Genomic DNA, 23726 nt, shown 5'->3' on the forward strand with positions numbered 1-23726 from the left:
GCGATGATGTGCTTTCATCCGTGTATTGCGTCGACACCGATTGATAACACTAGTCGCCTTCCATGTCCCAAATCCTATTGGATTTGGGGACCAGCCGCAACTTTTCACGGCTATGGCCACAAAGCTAGTATAATTGCTCGTTACGACGAAGACGGATTTTCCGTAGTTTAATCCGCCATCGCGCACAAAGAGCCGGAAGCGGACCGTTGTGTGAGCACGTATCGGCACATCCCGGGCATTTGGCAACCACTACCTGAGAATTTCCCGCAGTTTGCTCGCACATGCATTTCTAAGTAATACTCTGCCGCTCCCAACTTGCCCGCCCAGACAAGGCGATCATCGCGCAGCGATATCTTACTCACCATGAGTACGACACCACATATTGAAGCTTCTGAGCCCAACGTGACTTCGAACGGCTCAACGACTAACGCATGGGGTACCGAGGGTGAAAGCTCAGGTTTGCTAGCCAGTACCACCCCGAGCTACGGTGCAACCTCATCCATCACGGAAAACGGGAGCCACGAGGATTTCCCAAAGACCCAAGAAAGGAAGTACAGCAATGCATTCATCGCAAGGACAGTCGTTGCTCTTTTCATTGGTCAGTTGCCGCCTACTATCTGCTCCCACGGGAGAAAAGCTAATTAAACCCATCCATTAGGTGTTTTCACTGCAAATGCCGATGGATCTCTCGTGATGGCTACCCACCCTGTTATAGGGTCCGAGTTCAACGATCTGGAAAACTCAAGCTGGCTCTTCATTGGTTTCATGCTTGCCGGATGTGCAACACAGTCCTTGGTGAGGATATCTGATTGTCTTGAAGCAGCAACTCGGCAAGGCTAATGGATAGTAGTATGGTAAGCTGAGCGACATATTCGGAAGGAAGTCCCTGCTCCTGATCTGCTATAGCCTATTTGCGATAGGATGGTATGTCATAGCTTCTACTCGAAATTATTCTTGCTGACGTATCTCAGTGCTCTGGTGTAAGCAGCTGTGTGGTGTCCAAAAAATTGGCGAGGTAGATGCTGACTCGAAGAATTCAGCGGTGCTGGCCAAACCATGTGGCAGGTCATTATAGGCCGCGTAATATCAGGATCAGGCGGTGCTGGCATGACCGTATTGGTGGCATTGATAATTACAGGTATGCTCCTCGCGTAATGGCCCCAAACCCCCGGACTGATGCCGTCTTGAAGATTTAGCTCCTTTGAGGGAGGTCGCCTCTTGGCAGAGTTATCTCAACATCATTGCAACCACAGGAAGGAGCCTAGGAGGGCCCGTAGGTGGCTGGTTGACAGACACTATAGGGTGGCGTTGGTCTGTCTGATATTCTCCTCGAAATCGTAATTGTAATACTGATATCTACCCACCAGGTCATTTCTTGGCCAGGCACCCATTTTTGCCATAGCCGCCACATACTGTTGGGTTGCCCTTCCATCCTTACGAGCCGAAGCCCAAGAACCAGCAGATCAGCCCGGAACTCGGCTTGGCAGGATTGACTTCTCTGGCGCTTTACTTTTGGGGTCAGGCATCTTTGCGCTCATGCTACCCCTCGAAATCGCTGGATCCAGATTGCCCTGGGATCACCCAGCGATCATAGGGCTATTTGTCGCTGGAGCCATCATGCTCGGAACCTTTGTCCTCGTCGAGGAGTACTGGGCGAAAGAACCGATTTTCCCTATCAGATTGCTCCGAAACCCAAACGTCCTGCTGTGTTATCTGATCTCGGGCTCTCAAAACGCTGCCCAGTTAACTGTAAGTCGCTACGCGAACCTTTTTCCACCCAGCGATGCTGACTTAAGCAGATGATGTTCAGCGTGCCGCTTTACTTCCAAGTTACCCAGCGATCGTCTAGCACAGTCGCTGGGGCACATTTAGTCCCCGCCGTCGTAGGGAATGCAGTCGGAGCTTTGGCTTCGGGTTTCGCTATTAAGCAGTTGGTCCAATCAAGCCCATTGCCGACGTGACTGTAGCTTACAGGGGATCCACAGGACTGGCCGTTATAAAGCTTTGCTCATCTTAGCAACCCTTTTGGGTATCACGAGTTACCTACTGCTCATCCTCAGGTGGCAGGGTAATACCAATTGGGTCGAGTCACTCTATATTTTCCCGGGGTAAGCGTTAAGTTCTTGAAAACGACCGCAGCTTCCATGGCTGGCGCTGATAGACACCGACAGTGGACTAGCTACGGGTATAGCGCAGACGGCAGTCTTTATAGCATTGCAGGCATCCATCGACGTTTCCGATAAAGCCGCTGCCACTTCCGGACTATTCTTGACCAGCCCAATGGGCGCCACAATTGGGATGGCCGTCGGCAGTGCTCTGACAACAGCAGGTCTTCGCAAGGGGTTGCTCGTAAGGCTTAGAGAGCTTAACCTGAGTGCTGATCGTGTGCAAGAGGTACCTCTTTCAACCAGGCACGGACAAGAAATAATTATTGACGTTTACTGATATGGTCCAGATTATCGAAGGAGCTGCTGCGGACGTGGGCTACATCGACAAAGCTAGCCCGTCGATTGCCGGAGCCATCGTCCAGTCGTACATCGAAGGAATCGAGTATAGCCACTGTAAGTAAAAGCCATCACGAGGCCATGCTATAGCTTGAGGTGAAAGCTTACTGATTCGTGCCCCCGAAAAGATGTGTCATTGGTTTGTTCATCCCTGGCACTTGTTGCTGCGTTGCTCCTGAGAGAACGGGCGTTGCGCAAGTGAGGCAGAAGCAGCGCGTCACTACAAAGAGTCTCTTGGTGCTTCATTCTAGAGGACTACTCAGTTCAGCTGCTAATGTCAATCATCACGGGGTCGCAAGACTATATCGGGGCTGCGGAGGTCGTTGCTGTGGGTGCGTAGAGCCTTGGCTTTGTGATGCTACCTGCTATCAAGCGGCCACTCGTCGTGAGGCCGCCGTAGTGGGATACGCCCCACGTCATTTCGCAGGCCGAAGGATCAATGGGCCAGCGCTAGAACAAATGGTCGTCGTGGCGCAGCAGCGGATCCGATGCTAGAATAATTGCCCCCGAGACTGCCCAGCCCCGCGCATATCCTGCCCCGCCTGCCCTATTCTACAGCGCTCGGGGTTGGAACAAAGCACCCCGTGGTACCACACTCTAGGCAGGTTAGTGGCACAGCTGCGAATCGAAGCCACCGTTAGCGACTGTATGAACGTGTGCCAAGCAATGTTATGATGGCAGTGCACCTGCTTTGCCAGGCTCCTATCTTCAAGTACTGTAGATATATAGAGCCTCATGTTTGTGCCGGTGTCGTGGAGCCATCTTTCCATTCAGAGCCAGCGTCGAATTCAACTCTTTGCACACACATCACAGACCTTATATCGCCAGCTTCACTATATCATCATGGCTTCAGTTGCAGCACTAATCCAAGAGGCAGCACCGCGCAACAAAGAGCTGTTGGGGGTCCTGCGGGAAACGGATCACGCGCGGCCAGACCTGGATCAACAAAAGCGATACATTGCTGATCTAGATGCCCAATTAAAAGACATTGAAAAGCGCGTCCGCGAGCTCTCTAGGAAGCGGATGAAAGAGCTACAGGATCATGAGAAGTATCGTGATTCTGTCATGCGCCGCTTTGCCTACAAGGTGGGCCGCAAGACTGAAAAGTTCGACGCCAAGGCCGCCAAGGAGGAGCGCGAGTACTTTGACGCATTGCAGGAGGAACACGGGGCGAAGGAGCAGCAGAAAGGCTTGACCTCTCTCCGCCAGGAAGCGTTACGTGCGCAGAGCGACCTTGAGCAGAAGGTTGCGCGCCATGTGCAGGCCCAGCAAGATCTTGACGGTCTATACAACTCGATCTTCCAGGGTCCCACCCCAGACTTCCCAGAAGAGGACAACCGAGAGCGCCTGTACACTGTCAACCTACAGAAATACCAAGAGTCCAGAGGCAAGTTTGAGAGGCAGAGCCAAGCTGTGCAGAGCCTCAGGGATGCCTCAGATCGGCTGGCTAACGCCGGTCGGTTCATAGAGGAGGCCCTCGATCACAGCCGGATGGATATGTTTGGCGGAGGAAGCATCACAGACATGATGGAGAGGAATGCCCTCCACAACGCCGAGATGCAGGTCAATGATGCATTTTGGCATGTCTCACACGCAAGACGCGAAGACCCCACTATTCACGAGCTACCCCCCTTGAAGATCGCCAAAGGAAACATTATGAGCGATATGCTATTCGATAATATCTTCACCGATATGGCATTCCATGACAAGATCAAGGACTCGAGTCAAGAGCTGAAGATGTGCGTCAAGGTCTTAGCTGCCCAGATCCAGGGCGCAATGGGCAGGTGTCAAGAGCTTGACTGGGACCAGAAACAGAAGTCGGAGGAGCTTGACAAGGCGCGGATCGATCTGCAGAAGGCCAGGGAGTCTATCTTTGAGCGGACTGGCGGCGGAGCAGAGGCACCGCCTAGCTATGAGGCCACGCAGATCCCGAAATAGTGTCTGGAATCGTGATATGATAGAAAAGTGTTAATGATACCCCCCTATGCTCGCCCTTCAACATGCGACGCTTGACATTATAAGCATCATGTCAACCTTGCTTTTGTTTCTCGAATCTGTGTGGGTTCAGAGTCAGGACATCTTATCCTGCTTTCTTTTCGAGGTACCCCTGGGATATTTGTTTCGATCAAACCAGCACAATGTCAGCTTTATCAGCGCTCTCCAACTTCAGAGCCTCTCCGTCCATGATGCCATGTACATAACACTCTCCAACCAGCCGATGTCCTCCCTCTATATCCCCTGCCGGCCTCAACAGAAACGGCACATGGCATCCTTCTACCAGGTATAGTAAATCTCCATTCTTGCAATATCTCGGGAATAACCCAAGATAGCCCTTGCTCGTGATCCCCAACCGTCTGTTTCTTGTGACCCGTCTCAGTGCTGCCCGCACGTCTTGAAAGCTCCGCCCTGCGGTTCGAGACTCTAGGCTCGCCACCTCCAGTCTGCCTTTGCCCTTCGGCCGCAATTGACGCGGGGAATACGTCTGATCCGGTAGCGAGGGGGACTGGCCCGTGGTCTCGTCGAGGAGCAGGCTGAAGATCTCGGCGTACGATTCTGGACATCTGACCATACCCCCGGCATCTTGTCCCGCGACAAGGGTGTGCCAAAATGATGAGAAGACACCGTGCTCCTTGACGGGAGAAAATAAGTCGAGGTTGGAGGAGACAAAACTATAAGCTGCAAGCAGGGTTTTATTTTCTGATGAGGAGTTCACATAAGTGAGATCGGGCTCAATAAACTGGTCGCTGGTTCGAACAAGCTTGTCGACTAAGATGCCTCGAATGGACAGCTGACTTCTTTCCTCGATGTTCGTTATTTGAACCCTCTCGCTAACAGGAGGAGACCCGGTGCCGGTTGCGTGATAGATATTCCGACTGAAGCTGGAGTACCCCAAAGATTCAGTCTCGCGGGGTAACCTCCAGTCCGGCACCCACGAGGGAAGATCGGGCGACTCATGATCTACACAGGTGAGCACGTTGTTGATAGGGCTTCCAGGTTTCGGTTGCAGATAGTGGAGGGCCATGTCATGGAACAAGCTAGCAGCAGTATATTCTTGAGCGTAGCTTACACGAACCGCTGCAGCGTCTCCATGATAACAAACTCCAAGAAGCCCGTAGATTCTGTCTCGGGCGTCGTAGCACTGTGCATGCCGTGTCTTGACAAGTAGGCCGAGAAGAGGTGGGCCGGACTGGCCCTGGCCGCACTGTTCCTTGACTTCACCGAGCCCCGAGGCTAACTGGCAAAGATCGCCTTGGTCATTGGTACGTGTTCTTGCGTCTTGAATAGGTGCCTGCGTTTGTTGCAACCAGCGCGATATGCCACAAGTCACGAGATGGTAGCAACTAGTCGACAACTTGCTCCAAGAAATACAGTCGTACCCACACATTGCCCACGGCGATGTTGAGAGTATGACTTCCTGTATGATCCAAAGTCGCGAGAACCATGATCGCCCTAACAAGCTCCACAGGGCTTTCCATGATTCAGAATCCGCTTGCGGCAGTCCCAAACGTTCAAAATCTTCAGGGCTGATGCTCGAATCATTGAACTGCAAAAGAACATTGATGTCTTCGAGGAGCCGAATAGCCAAGTCGGACCCGGGACTAGCTTCACCTAGCCAGATTACGGTATTCAGTGAATGCCTGTAGATACTGCTCATGAGTGGAATTTGGCTTTCCTTTTCCCCGTTGTCGTCCTGGTTGATACATATCTGATCGATCCAGAAGACCACGGAGCAATCCTCTTTTCGGAAATGTCTCAGCGCCGTTTCGAGAGATCGCGTGATCGCCTTCTCGTGCCCGTCGCAGGATATCTTACCCTCGAAAACCGGAGGGCCCCAGCTATAACTCAGCGCTGTGTACTGCATAGGTGCGGTAAGGTTGTTCACCGGAAGGGCGAATTTCCAAGTATATCTCTCTTCGTCAGGAGTCCGCCACGTAATAGGATTGTTTTCGCTTTCGATGGCCACAAGTTCAAGTGAGCAATGATGCAGTGAACCTTGAAGAGCGTCATTATGTCCACCTGGTTTGAGCTCGAGGAGGCGAAATTCATACGGGTCAAGGATGGGCCTGTAGAGCTTGCTGGCCCCATCTTCGGGATTGGCTCTCTTCAAATTGGCCTTATCCAGCGCCCAACGGTGTATCATTGAATCTGGAAGAAGGCCACGTACTTTTTCTCCCGCTTGCGCAAATTCACATCGCTTGTCTTCCTTGATACCTCCCCAGCATTCAACATCAATGTCAGAGAAAGAGACGGGGAAAATTGGACTGGTACTCGACATTGTAAGGATTCAATTGCGTAAATGAATGCTATGCGTCAAAGGGAAGAAGATCAACGCGAAAATTGTGCAGATCAATGAAGTGCGTCAGGCTCGGACTTGGAGGCTCAGCGCTATTTCAGCCCCCAAATGCCTAATCCAAGGCTGGGTTCTCAACTGGGATGGAGATGGTTCAGCCCCTCTCTTCTTCAGGTATCGCGTATAGCCCACATCCGCTAAGCGGCCTGACATCTAAATATAGTAATGCACCCCTGAACTTTCCTTGGCCGCTAGGGGAAGGCTTCATTCTCATTGATTTTCATGAGATAGGTATTCCCTCGTCCCTATATCTTAATTTTACCCAAGCGATTGTAGACTCAGGGCTGAAAGACAATCTACGCATTATTTCACGCTTCTGGTTAGACTTCAAAATTCGAAAAGTCGAGATAACGCCACTAGAGGTCACACCGCCGTAAGGAGTCACTTTTCCCTAGTCCCATCATTATGAATGACATGCCCCAAATCCCTGTGATATTTTTCACATTGAGCCATACCTCGAATTCGTTGGTAAACTTCATATGAAAGTATTTTATTGGTACGGGGTACCTACGGTCAGAGTACAATGAGCGAAAGTTCCGCACACCATACGGCAGTGACATCTTATTACGATTCTTGACGGTGCGCGTACCATTGTGCTGAGGTAAGATAATCGCTTGATTGACCTGTTACGGGCGGCACGAGTAAGTGGTCCGGGGTCTCAGATGCAAAAGAAGTCATTTCCAGTTCGTCAAACAAGCTGAAATAGGAAAATGGCATCTCCAGTCCTCCTGACACGTCTACTGAATGTATGTCAGTCATGCCTTCAAGTTTGCAAGTCCAATACAAGTGGTTACTTACCAGAATAGGTAGTGGAGGCCCACGAGTCCAAGGTCGGATCCTTTAGCACAGGTGCCCCCGCTCCACGCGCGGATTCTACAGGATTATCCCAATTATCTAATAATACCTTTAGAGCCTCTGCCGCCTTTGATGCTTCTTTTGAGGTCCTGCTGGAGCGAATCCAGATGCCTTGGGATTGACGACACAACCGCTTGATTTCCTCCAACCGAGCCCTCCCGATTTCCGACTTGTTGTGCCGTAAGAAGAAACACATGGCGATCGTTGTGAGCAAAAAGTTCTGGTTAACTATAGCTGAAAAGCGCCACCTCGATTGGAAAAGTTGTCCTGTTGGTCGCGTCTCTTCATCCATGATGTGATGAAATTTCATAGATTCGCAAAGCGCATCCGCTATAACCCGTCTTGAGTAGGCGAAGTCCTGCTGATGCTGTGTTGGCAGTACATGTCGTATGTGGAGAACGATTCGTGCTTTAAGATGAAGAATCTCCAAGTACAGTCTTCGACAAATGACGATTGGCGGGTCGGTGACAGATTCAGACAACGAACGCCACTTGTAACAAACAGGTATGTTTGAATGTGCTTCGCTGAGTTTGGCATCGACTTCCATAACTTCAGCGTACGAATAGCGTTGCCGGCTGGTGACAAGATCATTGATCAGATTGGAAACCTTGAGTGATCGAAATTTTGCTAGGCAGTATAGCATTGGGGTAGGTTCTTTGTCTGAACGCGCAGGGGGTAACTCCACAGTGAATTCGTCAAAGTCAGTATCCAATAGGTTTCTCGGCTCTTTCACATCGTCAACATTCTTGATAAGATGTGGCATGCCCATATGCTCTGAGATAGCACAACCTAGAACATAGATTGCTATCCATAGGCGTCGTCTCATTTCGGCGTCATGCGGTGTGATACCATCAAAATAGCTAGGGTCACGATGATATCCCATTCGCATGGCAAGATTCACAAGGATTCCCACAACGATCCAGACACCACTGTCGGCATCTGGCCTCGAAAGGTGCTCGATCGCAAGGTAGTGGACCAAAGCCTCGATGACATATGGGCCTCCTTGAGTATAGCGGCCTAAAAGGAGGCTTTGTACCACCTTCTCTTTGTACTTGGCAACACTTTCTCCTGATCGTTCTTCTGGACAGGTGGTATTCTCGGGATTGCCTTGTCGAAATTGCATCGCGATACAGAGCATTCCGAAAAGCAAACTCAGCCATAAAACAGGCGTGCCTGCCGGGTTGTCCCAGAATCTGCCGTACTGAACCCATATGAGCCCAAGTCAGAAGAACTGGCGACACGGACTTACCTCCTTCGCGAACCCAGGGCGTCGTAACATCGCTATAACATTTAATATAAACCCATCACAGATATTCTCACAGCGGCCGGGAGGACCTACCTGAGGACAAGTCCAATGCGTTGAAGTAATGAGCAATCAAGCGATCAGTCTCAGCCTTGGGTGGAATCGCATCCAAAAGTTCCTGTTTGGTTGCTACTGGACGACACCCATACAGTAGCAAGGGCCCAGGAGGCTGTTGCAAATCCTTCTCATTTGAAAGGCTTGATATTGAATATTGCGGCCTAGTGCATGACTCAGGCCGCAACTCAGAGACCCCCCGAAGGATTGAAGACCAGTGCGAACAGTCCACATATACAGAGCCAGGACCTTGCAATGTAGGACCACTGAATGGCAGTCCTTCGGGCGGGAAGTTATTGTCCGCACCCGAGGGCGTATTCACATTCGTGCTTGTTCCAGATTCTGTGGGTGTAGCAGCAGGGCCGGGTACATGCCTTGTTGGTGTGGGTGACGGCCGTTCAATTCTCGCAAGCTGACTCTCGAGCTGGCGAAGCCTATCGTAGACATTCGAGCTCTCATTGGCATCGCGACTCCTCTGTCGAGCCGTAGACCTTGTAGCGGGGCCAGGAAAGGTGCATTGTGAATCGAGTCCACGTTTGGCGCAGTTCTCACAAGGATACAGCCGGTTACACTTTAGCCTGAGCAGGTAGCTTTAGCTGTGTCCAAGAGTATCCGGGACCTCTCTTACTTTCTACGCCTACATAAGTCACAGCTCAATTGCGGTTTGTCCCGACGACGGTTTGGCGGTGGACGTGGCCGCCCTTGTGGTACATTGGACTCGGGGCTCGTCTGATCGGACATTGTGTTGAACAGTCTGACAAAGTAAAGCCCAAGACGAATGGGGTAAGAGGTATTAATCGTTCAGCGGAGAATACCTGAGTGGCCGGGAGCGTTCAGAAAACAGTATCCCATCATAACGTAGTTGTGAGTGATGTGAGAGTGATAATAGGTTATTGGGTTATTGGCAAGCCAATTCAGGTATGCGCAAAAACTGTCAGCGCTATTGCACTTAAGCGGACAAGTAAATCGCTATATCAATACCGCTAGTTGGCTTTGCCCTTATTGCCGATCAAACCCGCAATATCCGACCATCCGATGCATCGTCCGACGCTCCGTCTGACGATACAGCTAATCACCCACAACCAAAGTACACGCTTCATAGTCAAACAAGGGAGCATCTCCATACCAGGCAGACGCTTTTCTTAATCTGGTGGGCCGCCAGTGGTCTCCGCCAACCACCAAAGCTACCCCACAAAGTGACCTTGTATCCAATAAGCATTGTATCCAATAAGCAATGGGTAGCTATGGGTTACTTAGTGACGGACCTGAGGCGGAAGATCTGCCCCCTGAACCTGAGTGTCGGACGTTCGTCCGAGCGAGAGACTTGACCGGGTAACCACCTGGTGCTTGATCTAGCCTATGGCAGTCAAATCAAAACGGGTCTGCATGTCTGGACCATCGTCCGAGCTTAATGTCTTATAACGGACGTCCCATGACCATACCTGGTATACATACAAAGCCAGATGCTAACCATCTTCCTGGACTTCTAACGCCCCATTACGATCTCTTCCACCGAACCGCCCCCTGAACCATCCAATGAAGCCGATCATGAATCCCGAAACATCTGGTTCGACGTCCGACACTCTGGCGACGGATCTAGAGTCAAGACATGAGGCCACCAGAACTGCACAAGAAAAAGTAGAATCTGATTCTATTGTTGACTGGGATGGGCCTGACGACCCGCATAACCCACGTAACTGGTCAAGTATCAAGAGACACGCTCATGTGGTTTTTGTCAGTCTGTTCGCATTATACGGGTTAGTTCCAGATTCCTCTATACCTTCAATCTCTTTCCGGTCCTACTCCGAAACTAAAATGCTCTACCGGAATCTAGTAACCTAGCCGCAACTATGTACGCACCAGGAGCAGCTCAACTGGTCAGAGAATTCGGCATTGATAGTGAAGTCCTCGCTGCATTCACTGTTACCATCTATCTCCTCGGCTTTGCAATCGGTCCGCTATTCATCAGTCCGTTGTCAGAGGTTTATGGGAGAATGGTCATCATACATATATGCAATGTGATCTTCATTGCTTTCACGGTTGGGTGCGCTGTGAGCACGAGCACGGCAATGTTCTTCGTGTTCCGTTTCATGGCTGGGTGTGCATGCTCTGCTCCGATGACCATTGGTGGCGCTGTCATCGCGGATGTCACGCCACCCGAAGAAAGGGGAAGGAGTATGGCAATATGGGGAATAGGCCCTTTGCTAGGCCCAGTAAGATTTTCACAACACTTTTGCGCCCAAGCCTAACTTATTGTGCCTAGGTTATTGGGCCGATAATCGGTGGATTTATTGCGCAGCGGCTTTCTTGGAGGTGGACTTTTTGGGTTATTAGTATATTGGTAAGAAACTTCTTCAACTCTATCATACTAGGTCAAGGAGTCATTGACCTATTCTAGGCAAGCGTCGTTCTGCTTATCGGGTTAATATGCATGCGAGAGACAAATTCTACCATCTTGTTGCGTCGCAAGGCCGAAGCGCTGAGGAAAGAAACCGGAAACCTTGGTCTCTTCGCAAAGGCGGATACCAGGGCAAGTCCAACACAAGTTCTTCGGAGAGCACTTGCCCGACCAACCCGATTACTACTATTTTCCCCTATCGTCACTTTGCTGTCAATATATTCCGCCATTGTCGTCGGTCTCATCTACCTACTATTTACTACATTTCCGAGCGTCTTTGAGTCGCAATACGGTTTCAGTACGGAAACATCTGGGTTATCGTACCTTGGCGTGGGAATAGGTAACGCCTACCACTTGAGATCTTCCCGGCAAGCTAAGCTCCTTCATTACTGACTCGTCATCTACAGGAATGTTCATTGGTATAATTGCATTCGGTGTTCTGAACGACAAGGTTTATACAAGGCTCAAGGGTGAGAATGATGGAGCACCAGAGATGAGACTCCCCCTCATGATGGTGGTCTCCCCGTTTCTACCGGTGGGATTTTTCTGGTATGGGTGGAGCGCGCAGGCACAAGCCCATTGGATCGTGCCGATCATCGGAACATCGCTCATCGGCATAGGCTCGCTATTTGTCATTATGCCCTCTCAGATCTACCTTGTCGACGCTTTTGGACCTGAGTCGGCCGCCTCTGCCCTGGCTGCGAACACGATTGTCCGGGTGTCGGCCGGAGCATTTCTTTCCCTGGCTGGCCCACCAATGTATTCCGCGCTTGGATTCGGATGGGGAAACTCTATCCTTGGTTTCCTGTGTCTAGCCTGTGTCCCATTGCCATTCTTGTTTTACCGCTATGGTAAGCCTCTACGAGAACGTTTTGTTTTCCAGCCTTGAAATATAGCCTTCTAAGAGCACACCGAGGAGAATTGTTCGATCACCATAGCTAGAACATGGCCGTAATATTCGTGAAGGGACTAAATACTCGTGAATAAAAGGCTCGATGAAATCACTATCATCGGTACCGTTGAATAAAAAGCTTTGTATAACTAACAACAAAATGCAAGTGTTACCCTGTGTAAGTTCTCTTGGCAGGATGTGTCACGTTCCTCTGGCTCGTGATAACCATTCCTCGGGTCCCAACTAGTTCCTCAGTGACACACGGCCCTTGGTGAAGCACAGCGTGGCGCGGAACTTCGCCATCAGCAGTTGGGATCTGGACAAGAACGGCTTCAGTAGGCCCCAGCACCCGGCCAGCATGGCCTTCGCGACTGACTGCGGGAGTATCGGCTGCGAAAAGAGCGCCAAACTCTCCACCGAAGAAGATAGACTCTGTTTCTTTATCTCCAGGAATTCTGACGGATAAGGACCCAGAGACTAGAAATACCCATCTAGACACAGCTGGTTAGTGATCAAAGTCTACGAGGCGGCCTTCGCGGGGAACCCACTGAGGAACAGGAGCATTGTGTAGAGGCTCGACGTATCCAGAAGGCAACACGTTATACGTAATGTTTGAGACTTCGCCGAGGCTGAGACTCGCTGACCCCTCTAGGCCTGGCTGCGTGGATATCTGGAAAGGCGCATCTAGCTGCCAGCATTCAAACGTTGAAACATTGTTGTAACCGGTAAGTGCTGTAGTATTAAAGCGCAGGGCTGATGCAGATGGGATAACTGTAGTTGCCACAAGGTACAGTAACTTGAACATTGTATTTATCCTTAAACTGAGAGCGATTAGTGCTAAGGAAGCAAAGCGCGGCATGTGAGGCTGCAGACTCAGTCATATCCATCGAGGTAGATCTTCCAAGTCGCACACACACACACACACACACATGTATTTATATATGTAAGCCAAAACCCACACCAAACCCAAAGAGTCTACATGGTTCGATATCGGTAAGTGACACAGTGTCAGCAATATAACCAGGATGATATCTACTCATGACACTCCGTGGCCCCTCGCCCCCCACTTTCGTTTCCGAAGCCTGCTTCTCACAGCCCCCATAGATGCGTCCGATCAAATGAAGAGTTTTTAGCTCTCCAATCGTGACTGAAGTTCTTACTTTGCGAAGAAAGAAGGTGTGAAGAAGATGCTCATGGTTCGTGTCTGCCACTTGTAGTGCCTTGTGACGAGGCTTTTCTCACAGTGGATATATACTACAGCACTCTTCAGTTTATGTCCTCAAGACAATTCATTGGCCTCGGTGATGTTGGTATTTATTTTTAATAATGACAGTGAGGCAGGAAATAATAGTATCCTGTATCCTATGTATGATTGGTGTGGCCACATCGCCAGGAAAGAATAAACCCCAAGCGCCTGTGCAATGAAGAAGTTGACGTCAGGCAAAATGATGAATGCAACTTAATTGTTCCCATTATGCAGTTTGGGCCAAGGGGTCGATACTTGATGAAATCAAAATAGTTCTAGACTACACAGCGAACCTAAACTCTTCCTCGCCGAATCGTGCCTAATCTTGGATGCGGGGTCGTACTGGTCAGAATGGCGGTGACTGAGCTACAGTCCCATGTAAGGCTTCGAGGGGTGTTGAGCAATACCCTCGGTCAGATAGTTGCCGCGGTGGCACATATGTGTATTTCCCCTATACTGTCTGAGCCCTCCTAACGTACCGTCCAGGCCAGGCTTACATAAAAACCCGACAGAGACACCACATGTATTAGCTGTAGATTTCCGATCCATGCCATGAGAACTCGGCGTGAGCTATAGTCCAATATTTTGCCTCTACCGCTGCTTTGAAAACACATTTTACGATGAAGATCGAGCTCGGTAACGCATTGAGACAGCACTTTTCAGGACAGTTTGGCCAACCTGTCACACGTCACAGCTGTGCCACATACACCTGACTAGAGCACCGATCGTCTGACCACAGTCTTACGGAATGTGCAGCCTACAAGATGGACGGCGGCTATGTTTAGTCCAGCCTGTCACCCCAAACCCCATCACAGCCACTGGTGGGATGGGATCACTTTTCTGGACCTTGCCTCTGGGACAGAAGTGCAGCCCTGAGAGTGTTACTGCCACCCTGTTCGCGGATCCTGGCATCCTTTACGGAGTGCGTCCAGCATAACCAACGACAGTAAAGCAATAAACCAACGAAATCATTTGAAGTTTACACCATCTCCACGACAGGCTGTCGATTCCGACCGATCGAACGATCGCGATGGTGGTGCGGCAGAAGATGTCCCACTTCTTGGGGTTGCCAGCGAAGCCGGAGCATTGGGCAAAGCCATACATTTCGCAAGCGGTGCTCCTGTGTCTCGTCGTTCTCTTTATCTCTGCAGGTAGCGCCCTCTTGGGCTGTTCGATAGTATCCTACAGATCCATCGATACATGCAGCGACGCAACATCGACAGACTGTGCCTGTCCTTCGGGTAAGGAGACGGACTGTGACAGGTACCACGGCGACGCAGCGTCGTCTACGAGGCACAACGCGGCGATTTATAGTGTCCTGAGCCAGGCCATCTTGTAGCTACTTGCCATTTACTGCACGGTGGTGCCGGTCCTCAACGATTACTTGAGTAGTAAGGATGCGAGGAAGCTCAATGTCAACTTCCGCGTCTTCTTCGTCTCCGTCATCGTCAGCAGGGCTGCCGCGATTGCTGCACCCCTCACCTTTGGTGCGATACCTGCCGAACCCCAAGGAGAAATGGCTTCTGCGATCTTGGCGTTCGCATCAAGCGTGTTTTCCACCATCACAGCAACACAGCTGGCTAGCGGAGTTCTGAAGCTCGACAGGAAGTCCAGCAACAGATAACATGGTAATTCGGCCTGGATAGTGGTTTGCCTGATAAGAACGATCTGGTCACTGATCAGCATGGAATGAAATATCAGAGACGAAGACGTGGGCAACGAGGATATCTTTGTATTTGTCATTTTGTAATAGCTAATAGTGTACAGCTCGTACAATCTTATTGACGACGATAAGAAAAACCAAACTTATGAGACCAGTCCCACGGAGTTAACAACATAAAATAATGCCCTGCTCGACTTCAAGTGCTTCACTTCTGTTCAGCCGGAGGCGCAGCACCACCGGTGGTGGGGAGACCCATAAAGATCTTGAAGTAATCGTAGATCATCCATTGCAGGCCAGTCAGGGTACCGATCATGACAATTCTGACGGGAAGACCGTTCCAGAGACCCCCAAAGCCGATTTCCCTGTAGTTGCGGGCAACCGCAGCACCGAAACCTTCACCGGCGCCGCGGTTGGCATTGAGCTTGCTGACCAGCACGTCGGCGGGATGTGACACAATGGCGCAGAGAATACCGGCAAGGTAACCGCCGGTGAAAGAGACACCAGTCTGGGCGGCCTTTCCGTAATCGCTCTTCTGTCCAGGGAGACGGTCGTAAATCTTCTCGACAATTGTTTCAAAGGAGGCAAACTTCATCATGGTGTAAGGAATCTGGCGGCCCCAGAGTGGGTACAGTCCCTTGTACAGACCACCAACACCCTCTGCACCAGTGATCTTGCCAAACCCGTCAAAGGTGCCGCTGTAGGCAGCTGGAATGGTCGTCTGCATTCTGACCTTGACAGCCTCGAAGGGGCAGAGTGCGATGTCAGCAAGGAACTCAGCCGAGGCCGAGGCGGCGAGGTAGAGACCGGTCTTGTACTTGTAGGCGGCCTCGGGGCCAGCCATGTCGGAGTATGTCTTCTTGAAGTACTCATACCAGCCGTACTTGAAGGCGCCCTGCGCCGAGTATCCGAGGAATGTCGGGCTCCAACCAGTGAAAATACCGCGCAGGCCCTCGGCTCGGTAGATGAGACCCCAGGCCTGGAAATTGCTCTTGTACAGCTTGGAGTCGACCTGCCGGCGACACTTGACGAGATCCAGCGGCGTGACAGCAGTGTGCGTGAGACCCTAGTGCCTTGATCAGTACATGCACACTTTCTCCAACAGCTAGGAAAGATGGGGCGCAATCGCATACGCAAGCTAGAAGACCACCAAAAGTGCAGGCAGCATAGTATTTCCCGGAGTACAGCTCTATCTTCCCTGCTTTAGCCTGGGCCGCCGAGCTCGCCTTGTCGAACTCGACCTGGGCCTCCTTGCTCAGCTTCTGAGCCTTGTTCTTCGCATCGTCGACCACGGAGTAAGCTCCGTAGAGCTCGGTTCGGGCCTGGTATGGGGTGGGCTTCTTGGGTTGATTTAGAGGAGAGCCAAAGCTCTGGTGGAGGGCATATTGGGTGGGAAATAGGGAAGCCATCTCGGGCAATTGATCCGAGCAGGAAGGGCGATGAGATGGAGCCTCATGCGAGGAAACTGGGAAAGAAACAATCACAGCTTTTGAGGGTTTAGCACGCAGGGTGAGATAAAAGGTGTCTCCAAGCTCTGGAACGGGATTCGTTGCGAGCCCCGAATACCGTGCCACTCATCACCTGCAGTGACGTCGGCGGGGTCGTATCTGGCTAATGGCCCTGAAGCTTCCTCCGCCGCATCCGTGCTGGGCAAGTAATTGGACGAGATAACGGCCTGGTTACCCACACAGTACGCAGCAGATACGAGAATATGGAATTTCTATAGATGCGATGCATAGCTTCATTTCGCCTCAGGTCGCTGTGTAGTCACAATACTATTGAGGCTGGGTTCCACTATTCCCGGGTCTCCATAGGTATCTAGTATACCTAGGAAGCTCTCCACTCTGGCGTCGACGCCACAGCTGGCTCTTGGCAAAGGCCCCCTGCGACAAGTGACACAGGAACTACTTGCCTGTAGCTACTATGTAACAAAGCAATCGTGATGTGACGGCGGGAAAGAAGCTAACCATGGTTGAAATGAACTGGCTGTGAATCTGGAATAAGAGAATTCCCCCAATCTGAATTGCAAATCCTCAGCAGAAATCAAAGCAAGCCTACACAATCTTCAAAACAGGTGCTGGGAGTTGGCTGGACGATGCGGCTGGTGTTGATCACGGAATCTGCAGCGCCTAGTTAGCTCGCCGGTTGAGTCATTTGCGCGAATGCCTAAGGTCCCACCGCAGACTGATACGCATTTCTTCAGCGAGGTTGAACAGCACTGTAATTTCGACGCACTCGTAGCTTCTGCCGTTGGCAATATCCATTGCGCTTCTGAAAGCGAAAAGAGACGTCCAGACATGGCTTCGAAAGTGACAGGAACCAGCAGCGCCGAAGGGTCGCAGAATATATATGACACTGCAGACTTTTTCGACCAGTATATCAAGTTGGACCGGCAGAAACTTGGCCTCGAGGGTGCTCCGGAATGGCCTCGCTTGCGGGCGATGCTACCAGACTCTCTAGATAGTCTCCGGATGCTCGACCTCGGCTGCGGTATGGGCTGGTATGCGCGCTACTTTGCTGAGAACGGTGCCGCCCACGTCCGAGGGATTGACATTTCCGAGAACATGCTGGACAAGGCACGAGCTCTAAACAAGACGGATGCCATCGAGTACATGAAGGCAGACTTGGAGGAGCTCAAACTGCCCGAAGGAGAGTACGATGTCGTCTTCAGCGCATTGGCGTTTCACTATCTAGTCAACTTGCCGGAACTCATCCAGGAGGTGTCCAGGGCGCTGAAGCCGAAGGGCAGGCTCGTTTTCTCAATCGAGCACCCTATATACTTGGGGCCGACGAAAGGGGGCTTTGTCACGATAGAAGACGGGCGCAAGATCTGGCCGCTGGATGCGTATCAGAGGGAAGGGCTGAGAATCCGGAACTGGTTTGTGGATGGGGTCAGGAAACAGCACCGCACGCTGGGAACATATATCAACCTGCTGCTGGACTCGGGGTTCGAGCTCACCGATTTCGTGGAGTGGTGTCCGACTGAAGAAGATGTCAAGCGGTCGCCTGGCTGGGAAACCGAGTTCATCAGACCGACATTCCTACTGGTTGGCGCAGTGAAGAAGTGATCCATCACGGTTGCATTCCACCTAGTGGAAGATGTATCAATCCCATTCTAACTGAGATACTCCGTAATAAATTCATGTTGGGTGACAATGCATCCAGTCCGTTCCTGATACTGCGGCCTGCACCCTGGATGAGATGGTTAATACCCTGAAGAAAGCGCCGTGGATTGGAGAAGCTACCATAAGGTGCTGCAAGCTAGGCCAAAGGTCTCACTGAAGGCTCACCAAGATAGCGGCTGGTCGTCCCCGGCAGGGGTGGAGTTTAGTACACAGTCGTCCAATTTAGGGCCGGGGTCCACGGTCCAGCTCCTTTGAACTGCGTCACTCCAAGCTCCCAACGATCTGCACGTCAATTCCCCAGACGCCAATCCAATCCCAATCTGACCTCCCTGCTCGCGATACGGTCCCTCTTGCACATGGTAAAAGGGCAACCCAGTCCTACAACTATCTACATACCGATGCCAGCGCCCCGTGCAACGCCTACCCCGACGGTCGCTCTCCTCCTCCGCAGCTACCTCGCGGCCTTGCGATAATACGTCCCCTACCGCCGCTCCGACCCGTCACAGTCCGTCGGCTCTTCTTAGCTGCGCCCCAAGTACCTGAAGCTACCCCTGGCGACCTGCGACCCGCGATCCAGACCCAGATCCGGCCATCTGGCAGTCCGGGCAAGCCGGTATCGAGCTTCGTCCACCCATTCGGCGACCACCACGATCCCGTCGATCATTCCCGGCACGCGGCTGGGAGGTGCATCCAGAGCTTCCCGGAGACCGTTGCTTGAATGCTTCCTCTGAACCCCTTCCTGGCCGCCTTCTTCCGACACGGGAATCCCACTGCCGCGCAGTGCTCGCCTGTGCACCACTACATCCTCTTTGTCCCCACGACCGAGTTCTTCCTCACCTCCCGCGAGATCGAGAGCGGCCAGTCGCCTTCGGAATTCGTGGCCTCCGAAGACTTCCTGGGCAGCCATGTGCTCAAGATCCCCAGTGGCGCCGCCTCGGCGGGAGGGAAGGACTCGAGCGTGGGAAACTTACGGGAGCTAAGGGGCAAGGCGCGCCAGTACAACACCCTCAACGGCCGCAGTGTCGTCGTCAAGGATGCTTTCGTCTACAGCAATAAAGGTAACGTGCACCGCGACCAAATGCACGCCACACCACTGACCTTCAGAAACAACAGGCTTCCGAACTCTGGCCCAGGCCCAGATACTTAGCGACTCCATCTGGTACGCCGATACGCTGGAACCGAAGCAATGGCTGATATACTACATATCGCGACCACTGGTGGGCACGTGGGAGGAGGTGCAAGTCCCGAAGGCCGTCTTCTCGCCCGGCATGGCCAAGAGGAAGATTGCAGACGCCAGGCAAGCTGCCGCCATCGAGAATGGGGAACCAAGCCTGCCGCGGAAAAAGGAGATCAAGAGCTTCCATGATCTGTTGGCCAATTTTCCGATAATCGCCAGACAGATGCAGGCAGGGCTCGACAAGCTGTTCCGAGAGTTCCACACCGTGTTCGAGAGACCGCTTCCGCCACCCCCGTCCGCTGCCCACATCCCCGATCCAACGCCGGACGGTCCGATCGCTACGGCTATGAAACAGGTACGGTCTAGCAGTACTCCCGGCCGGCGCGTCAGTGTTAGTGCCAATGGGTCTGCCTCGAGTCGAAGTCGAGCAACGGAGAACTTCTTTGCCGAGGACGATGAAGACGTTATGAGAGCTTCGCTTGAAACGGCTGTGACTACTGCCATTGATCTCTTTCAGAACGTGGACAAGCAACAACTCTCCATGCTCGGTGCCACTACCGATCTCACGGGCCCTGTAGTTGAACGCCTGATCGAGAAGTATGTCGCCGAAAACGTTCATAGCCTCATATGGACCCGGCTTGCTGCCATGCACCGCGCCGAAGACCTGGAGTTGGAAGCCAAGATACGTCAAATGGAGTATATCGACATCTCCCAGCTAGGTCTGGCGATGGAGGGCGGCCAGAAGGAGAAGCGCGAATTGACTGTGCGGCTCGGACAGGCAATCGTATACTTCGGGGGTATGTTCACGGCAACGTGCCCTCAAGAGATGCTGGAATTGCTGTTGTCAACCATGAAGGCAGTCGCAACTCTTACTGAACAGCCGAGGCCAGAGATTGGCGCAACCCCAACGGCCGAAAAGCCCCCTCTCACCGTCAACGCCGACACACTGGTCTCTCTGCTCCTATACGTGGTCATAAGGGCTGGTGTCAAGAACCTGCAGGCGCGCCTGCAGTATATGAAGCACTTCATCTTCATCGACGACGTAGAAAGCGGTGAGATGGGCTATGCCCTGAGTACCTTTGAGGCGGGATTATCCTACTTGATGCGAGATTCGAGCACGCTGAGACGGGCAAGCCGCCGCAATAAGGATTTGTGGGATGCCACAGCCAAGGGTGATACTGCAGAACTCAAGAAAATCATGGATCCCCATGCCGAGGCCGTTGAAGATGAGCCTTTGGAATCCCCTATCTCCTGTCATGCGCCATCCGTCAGCTGGAGCATGGTAAACGGGTCATCGAGAAGGTCGTCCACAGCATACAGCATATCAGAAGCCTATTCGCAAGGTTCAGGACTCAGTCATGTCTTCCCTTTTCAGAATAGCGTGACTGATGATTCATCCTTCACTCCTGCCAAGCGTGTCAAAAAGGTGGCTTTGGATACTAGGAGCATGTCTAGCGGCTCGGAATTCTCGTATCACTCCAGAGCCGCGAGTATTGCGACGACGTTAGGCAGCGGCATAGAGGGTGACACATCCGTTTCTCGTCTATGTCAAACACAAGATTCCTTCGGGGAATCGATACCAATGATGGCAATCCAGAACGAGAGGCCCGAGACCTTGAGATATCTCCTGTCTCTAAATGAGTTTTTCCCGGCCGATGTGATCCTGCAGGACAGTAACAACCAAGGCACTACACTGCTAAGTGCTGCTGTTCAGCTGGGTCACACCGAGCTGATTGATATTATCTTGGACTTCATCATGGGTGCAACCGACAGAAGGCATCTCGCCAAGTACATTGCGCTGCAGGACACCATGGGCCGCAGCGTCGCGCACTATCTGTTCCACGCGCCCTTCTTGATCGGGCGCATCGGGAATTTACTCCCATGGCGGCAAAAGGATAAAAATGGGCTGACACCCTTATTCTCTCTATGCCGTTCCTATGACCATACCAATTACCACTCCATGGTGGAAGCTGGACTCGAAGCCGCGACGGAGTCTCAGGGCGATGGCCAGCCCTTGCACTTGGATGATCATGTCGATGCCAAGGGCAACACGCTCCTGCACATTGTGCACGATGCATCTCTGACCCTGCGAATTCTTCAGCATTGTGACGTGGATGTCAATGCAACCAATGAGAAGAAGTTCTCGGCACTCATGCTAGCCAGCAAGTACGGCCGTTATGACATTGTGCGGGCTCTGTATGGAGACCAAAGAGTCGACGTCGCGGCAAAAGACCTCCGGGGATTGACCGCCGTGGAATTGGCCAAAGATGACGAAGTTCGCAACAAAATAGACGACCTCACCCTATTCTCTATGCCGGCGGGCGACGATGCCAGAGTCACAGGTGTCGTGCGGTCGTTTTTCGTGGAAGATGCCACCATCCGGCTCGTCATTAAGTCTGGCGCGCCGAGCGAGAACAACAGTTTTACGATCACGACGTGCCGCCGCTCCATGGCAGATTTTGAGCGTCTCGCAACCCTACTGTCAATCGAAAATCCTGCTTCGTGGATCCCAACCATCTACAGCCAGCGGACACCCTTTCAGATCCCATCGAAACCCTCGAGGGCAGTCTTGAAGGACATCCAAGTGCGTGCCGACTGGTTTATCAAGATCCTGCTTTCACATCCTACTTTCGCAACCCATGAAATGTTATGGGAGTTTTTCCTTGTGCCCGACCTGCAACCGGACATGATAGAGCAGCGTAGCAAGCTAAAAGCTGAGACACGCGTTGAAAACGTACACGACGACTATGAGCCGCTTGAAGATCTCCGTGAGGTGGAGCAATTTGTCGATCATGCCCGTGACATGGTTCGCAGCGTCAACTACTCAACGAAAAGTGTTGCGCGACGAACCAACGGGCTATCAGTGGCGAGTACTGGTAAGCCAAACACCCCTATCGATACACTCTATAAACACTGACACAATGCAGACCTCTACGAAGCAGCAAGTCTCCTCAACAAACAAGTTGGCAACCTACCTTTCCTGCCACAAACACATATTTCTGCGTTTGATGCATATGTCCGGACTCTACTACCTCTGCAGTCCGCCCCGACGCAAACACTCCATTCTACATTTTTGGCCATTCAGTCGACCATGACAGCTATGCTAGCGGCACTCGCGCGCCCGCCACAGATTGTCGCCCAGATCCAAGCATCTCGTCGGGCTATCGAACGTTCATACAACTCGCTCAACCGCTCTACCCGTTGGCCGTTGGGCCTCCTGGACGACACACGGCAGAGGATCAATGAGGACAGGGAGGAGAGGGCGCGTGAAAAACAGAAGGAGGTCGACGAGCTGAGTCGGGAACTACGATACACTCAACAGGTTGTCGCCGGCGAGCTCGCCGGTTGGCAAGACATGCACGAGAAAATGGGCAAGCGTGCCATGCGGGATTTCGCGAGAAATATGGTTGTTCTTGAACGTGAACGTCTGGCTGGCTTGAACCGAGCAATCCGCAAACTCCGAGAGGTTCCCACAGGCCCAGTATTCCGGATGGACTCTGTAGGTGGGCCACAGGCGGAGGAAGTAATCGATGAGCTGGAAGCTCGACGCCAGATGGAGAGTGTGGTCGACTCTGGGATCATTGATTCCCTTGCGCCGCAGATAGAGGATGAGGCAGGGCCCTCAACAGTTGGTTCGACGGACGGAGGCGATCCTAGTGGTGCCAGTGGTGAGTCCAGTGCGACAGGCCCAGCACTTTCTGGGAATGAGCCGCGGTAATGTTGGCCTACGACAAGGTCGAAGAGAGGAATGACGGAGACAGCCGCTTGCCCAGAGCCAGAAGGGCGATGCGAGCGACCAACGTGGCGATTTTTTGATACCCCAGATCAGAAAGATGGATTGAATAGACAACTGAAGAGGTGTGTCGAGCCACGCCCATGTGTGTATATCATGCTCTGCTCCTACCCATGACGACAACGTTACCTCCCATGTTGCCGAATACCCATCTAGCCGTTTATCCCATACGTTGGATGAAAGTCCCTAGAGTCGGAGGCAACCCATAGGACTTTATGAACGACGCTGGTCTACGTAACCGGATGACCTGTCGGGAAGTGGCAGTGTATGTATGTCTGGTGATCCGAAGGGTCTTGAAACAGGTCAGGGCGACGGCCGCCAAGGAGACCTTCGAGCGGACCCATTCAAGTGCGAATGTGTTGAGCCCC

The 23726-nt window shown here is 52.1% G+C and overlaps 8 protein-coding genes across 8 annotated transcripts; 5 read left to right on the forward strand and 3 right to left on the reverse strand.

Moving 5' to 3' along the window:
• Positions 1-363: 363 nt before the first annotated feature.
• On the forward strand, positions 364-2706 carry JN550_003848 (uncharacterized protein; the record flags this gene model as incomplete). Its single annotated transcript, XM_049315297.1, has 12 exons — positions 364-598; positions 659-795; positions 851-924; positions 972-980; positions 1041-1138; positions 1197-1311; positions 1368-1749; positions 1800-1930; positions 1986-2108; positions 2172-2394; positions 2456-2561; positions 2633-2706. The coding sequence occupies 12 exons, from the start codon at positions 364-366 to the stop codon at positions 2704-2706; spliced, it is 1707 nt and encodes a 568-aa protein (XP_049174418.1).
• Positions 2707-3347: 641 nt separating this feature from the next.
• JN550_003849 (uncharacterized protein) lies at positions 3348-4442 on the forward strand (the record flags this gene model as incomplete). The annotated part of the gene is made up of 1 exon (XM_049315298.1): positions 3348-4442. One exon carries the CDS (start codon positions 3348-3350, stop codon positions 4440-4442), a length of 1095 nt encoding a protein of 364 aa, XP_049174419.1.
• A 187-nt stretch (positions 4443-4629) lies between these two features.
• Positions 4630-6780, reverse strand: JN550_003850 (uncharacterized protein; the record flags this gene model as incomplete). The annotated part of the gene is made up of 1 exon (XM_049315299.1): positions 4630-6780. One exon carries the CDS (start codon positions 6778-6780, stop codon positions 4630-4632), a length of 2151 nt encoding a protein of 716 aa, XP_049174420.1.
• A 639-nt stretch (positions 6781-7419) lies between these two features.
• Positions 7420-9808, reverse strand: JN550_003851 (uncharacterized protein; the record flags this gene model as incomplete). Its single annotated transcript, XM_049315300.1, has 5 exons — positions 7420-7592; positions 7654-8911; positions 8960-8991; positions 9050-9645; positions 9696-9808. 5 exons carry the CDS (start codon positions 9806-9808, stop codon positions 7420-7422), a joined length of 2172 nt encoding a protein of 723 aa, XP_049174421.1.
• An 807-nt stretch (positions 9809-10615) lies between these two features.
• Positions 10616-12823, forward strand: JN550_003852 (uncharacterized protein; the record flags this gene model as incomplete). Its single annotated transcript, XM_049315302.1, has 7 exons — positions 10616-10824; positions 10902-11280; positions 11331-11408; positions 11466-11805; positions 11873-12316; positions 12525-12535; positions 12605-12823. 7 exons carry the CDS (start codon positions 10616-10618, stop codon positions 12821-12823), a joined length of 1680 nt encoding a protein of 559 aa, XP_049174422.1.
• A 2648-nt stretch (positions 12824-15471) lies between these two features.
• Positions 15472-16672, reverse strand: JN550_003853 (uncharacterized protein; the record flags this gene model as incomplete). The annotated part of the gene is made up of 2 exons (XM_049315303.1): positions 15472-16329; positions 16397-16672. 2 exons carry the CDS (start codon positions 16670-16672, stop codon positions 15472-15474), a joined length of 1134 nt encoding a protein of 377 aa, XP_049174423.1.
• Positions 16673-17425: 753 nt separating this feature from the next.
• Positions 17426-18331, forward strand: JN550_003854 (uncharacterized protein; the record flags this gene model as incomplete). The annotated part of the gene is made up of 1 exon (XM_049315304.1): positions 17426-18331. One exon carries the CDS (start codon positions 17426-17428, stop codon positions 18329-18331), a length of 906 nt encoding a protein of 301 aa, XP_049174424.1.
• A 775-nt stretch (positions 18332-19106) lies between these two features.
• On the forward strand, positions 19107-23283 carry JN550_003855 (uncharacterized protein; the record flags this gene model as incomplete). Its single annotated transcript, XM_049315305.1, has 3 exons — positions 19107-19446; positions 19502-22441; positions 22493-23283. The coding sequence occupies 3 exons, from the start codon at positions 19107-19109 to the stop codon at positions 23281-23283; spliced, it is 4071 nt and encodes a 1356-aa protein (XP_049174425.1).
• Positions 23284-23726: the final 443 nt, after the last annotated feature.

The sequence above is a fragment of the Neoarthrinium moseri genome, assembly GCF_022829205.1.
Source record: "Neoarthrinium moseri strain CBS 164.80 chromosome Unknown scaffold9_Wmoseri_CBS_16480, whole genome shotgun sequence".
Taxonomy (NCBI): domain Eukaryota; kingdom Fungi; phylum Ascomycota; class Sordariomycetes; order Amphisphaeriales; family Apiosporaceae; genus Neoarthrinium; species Neoarthrinium moseri.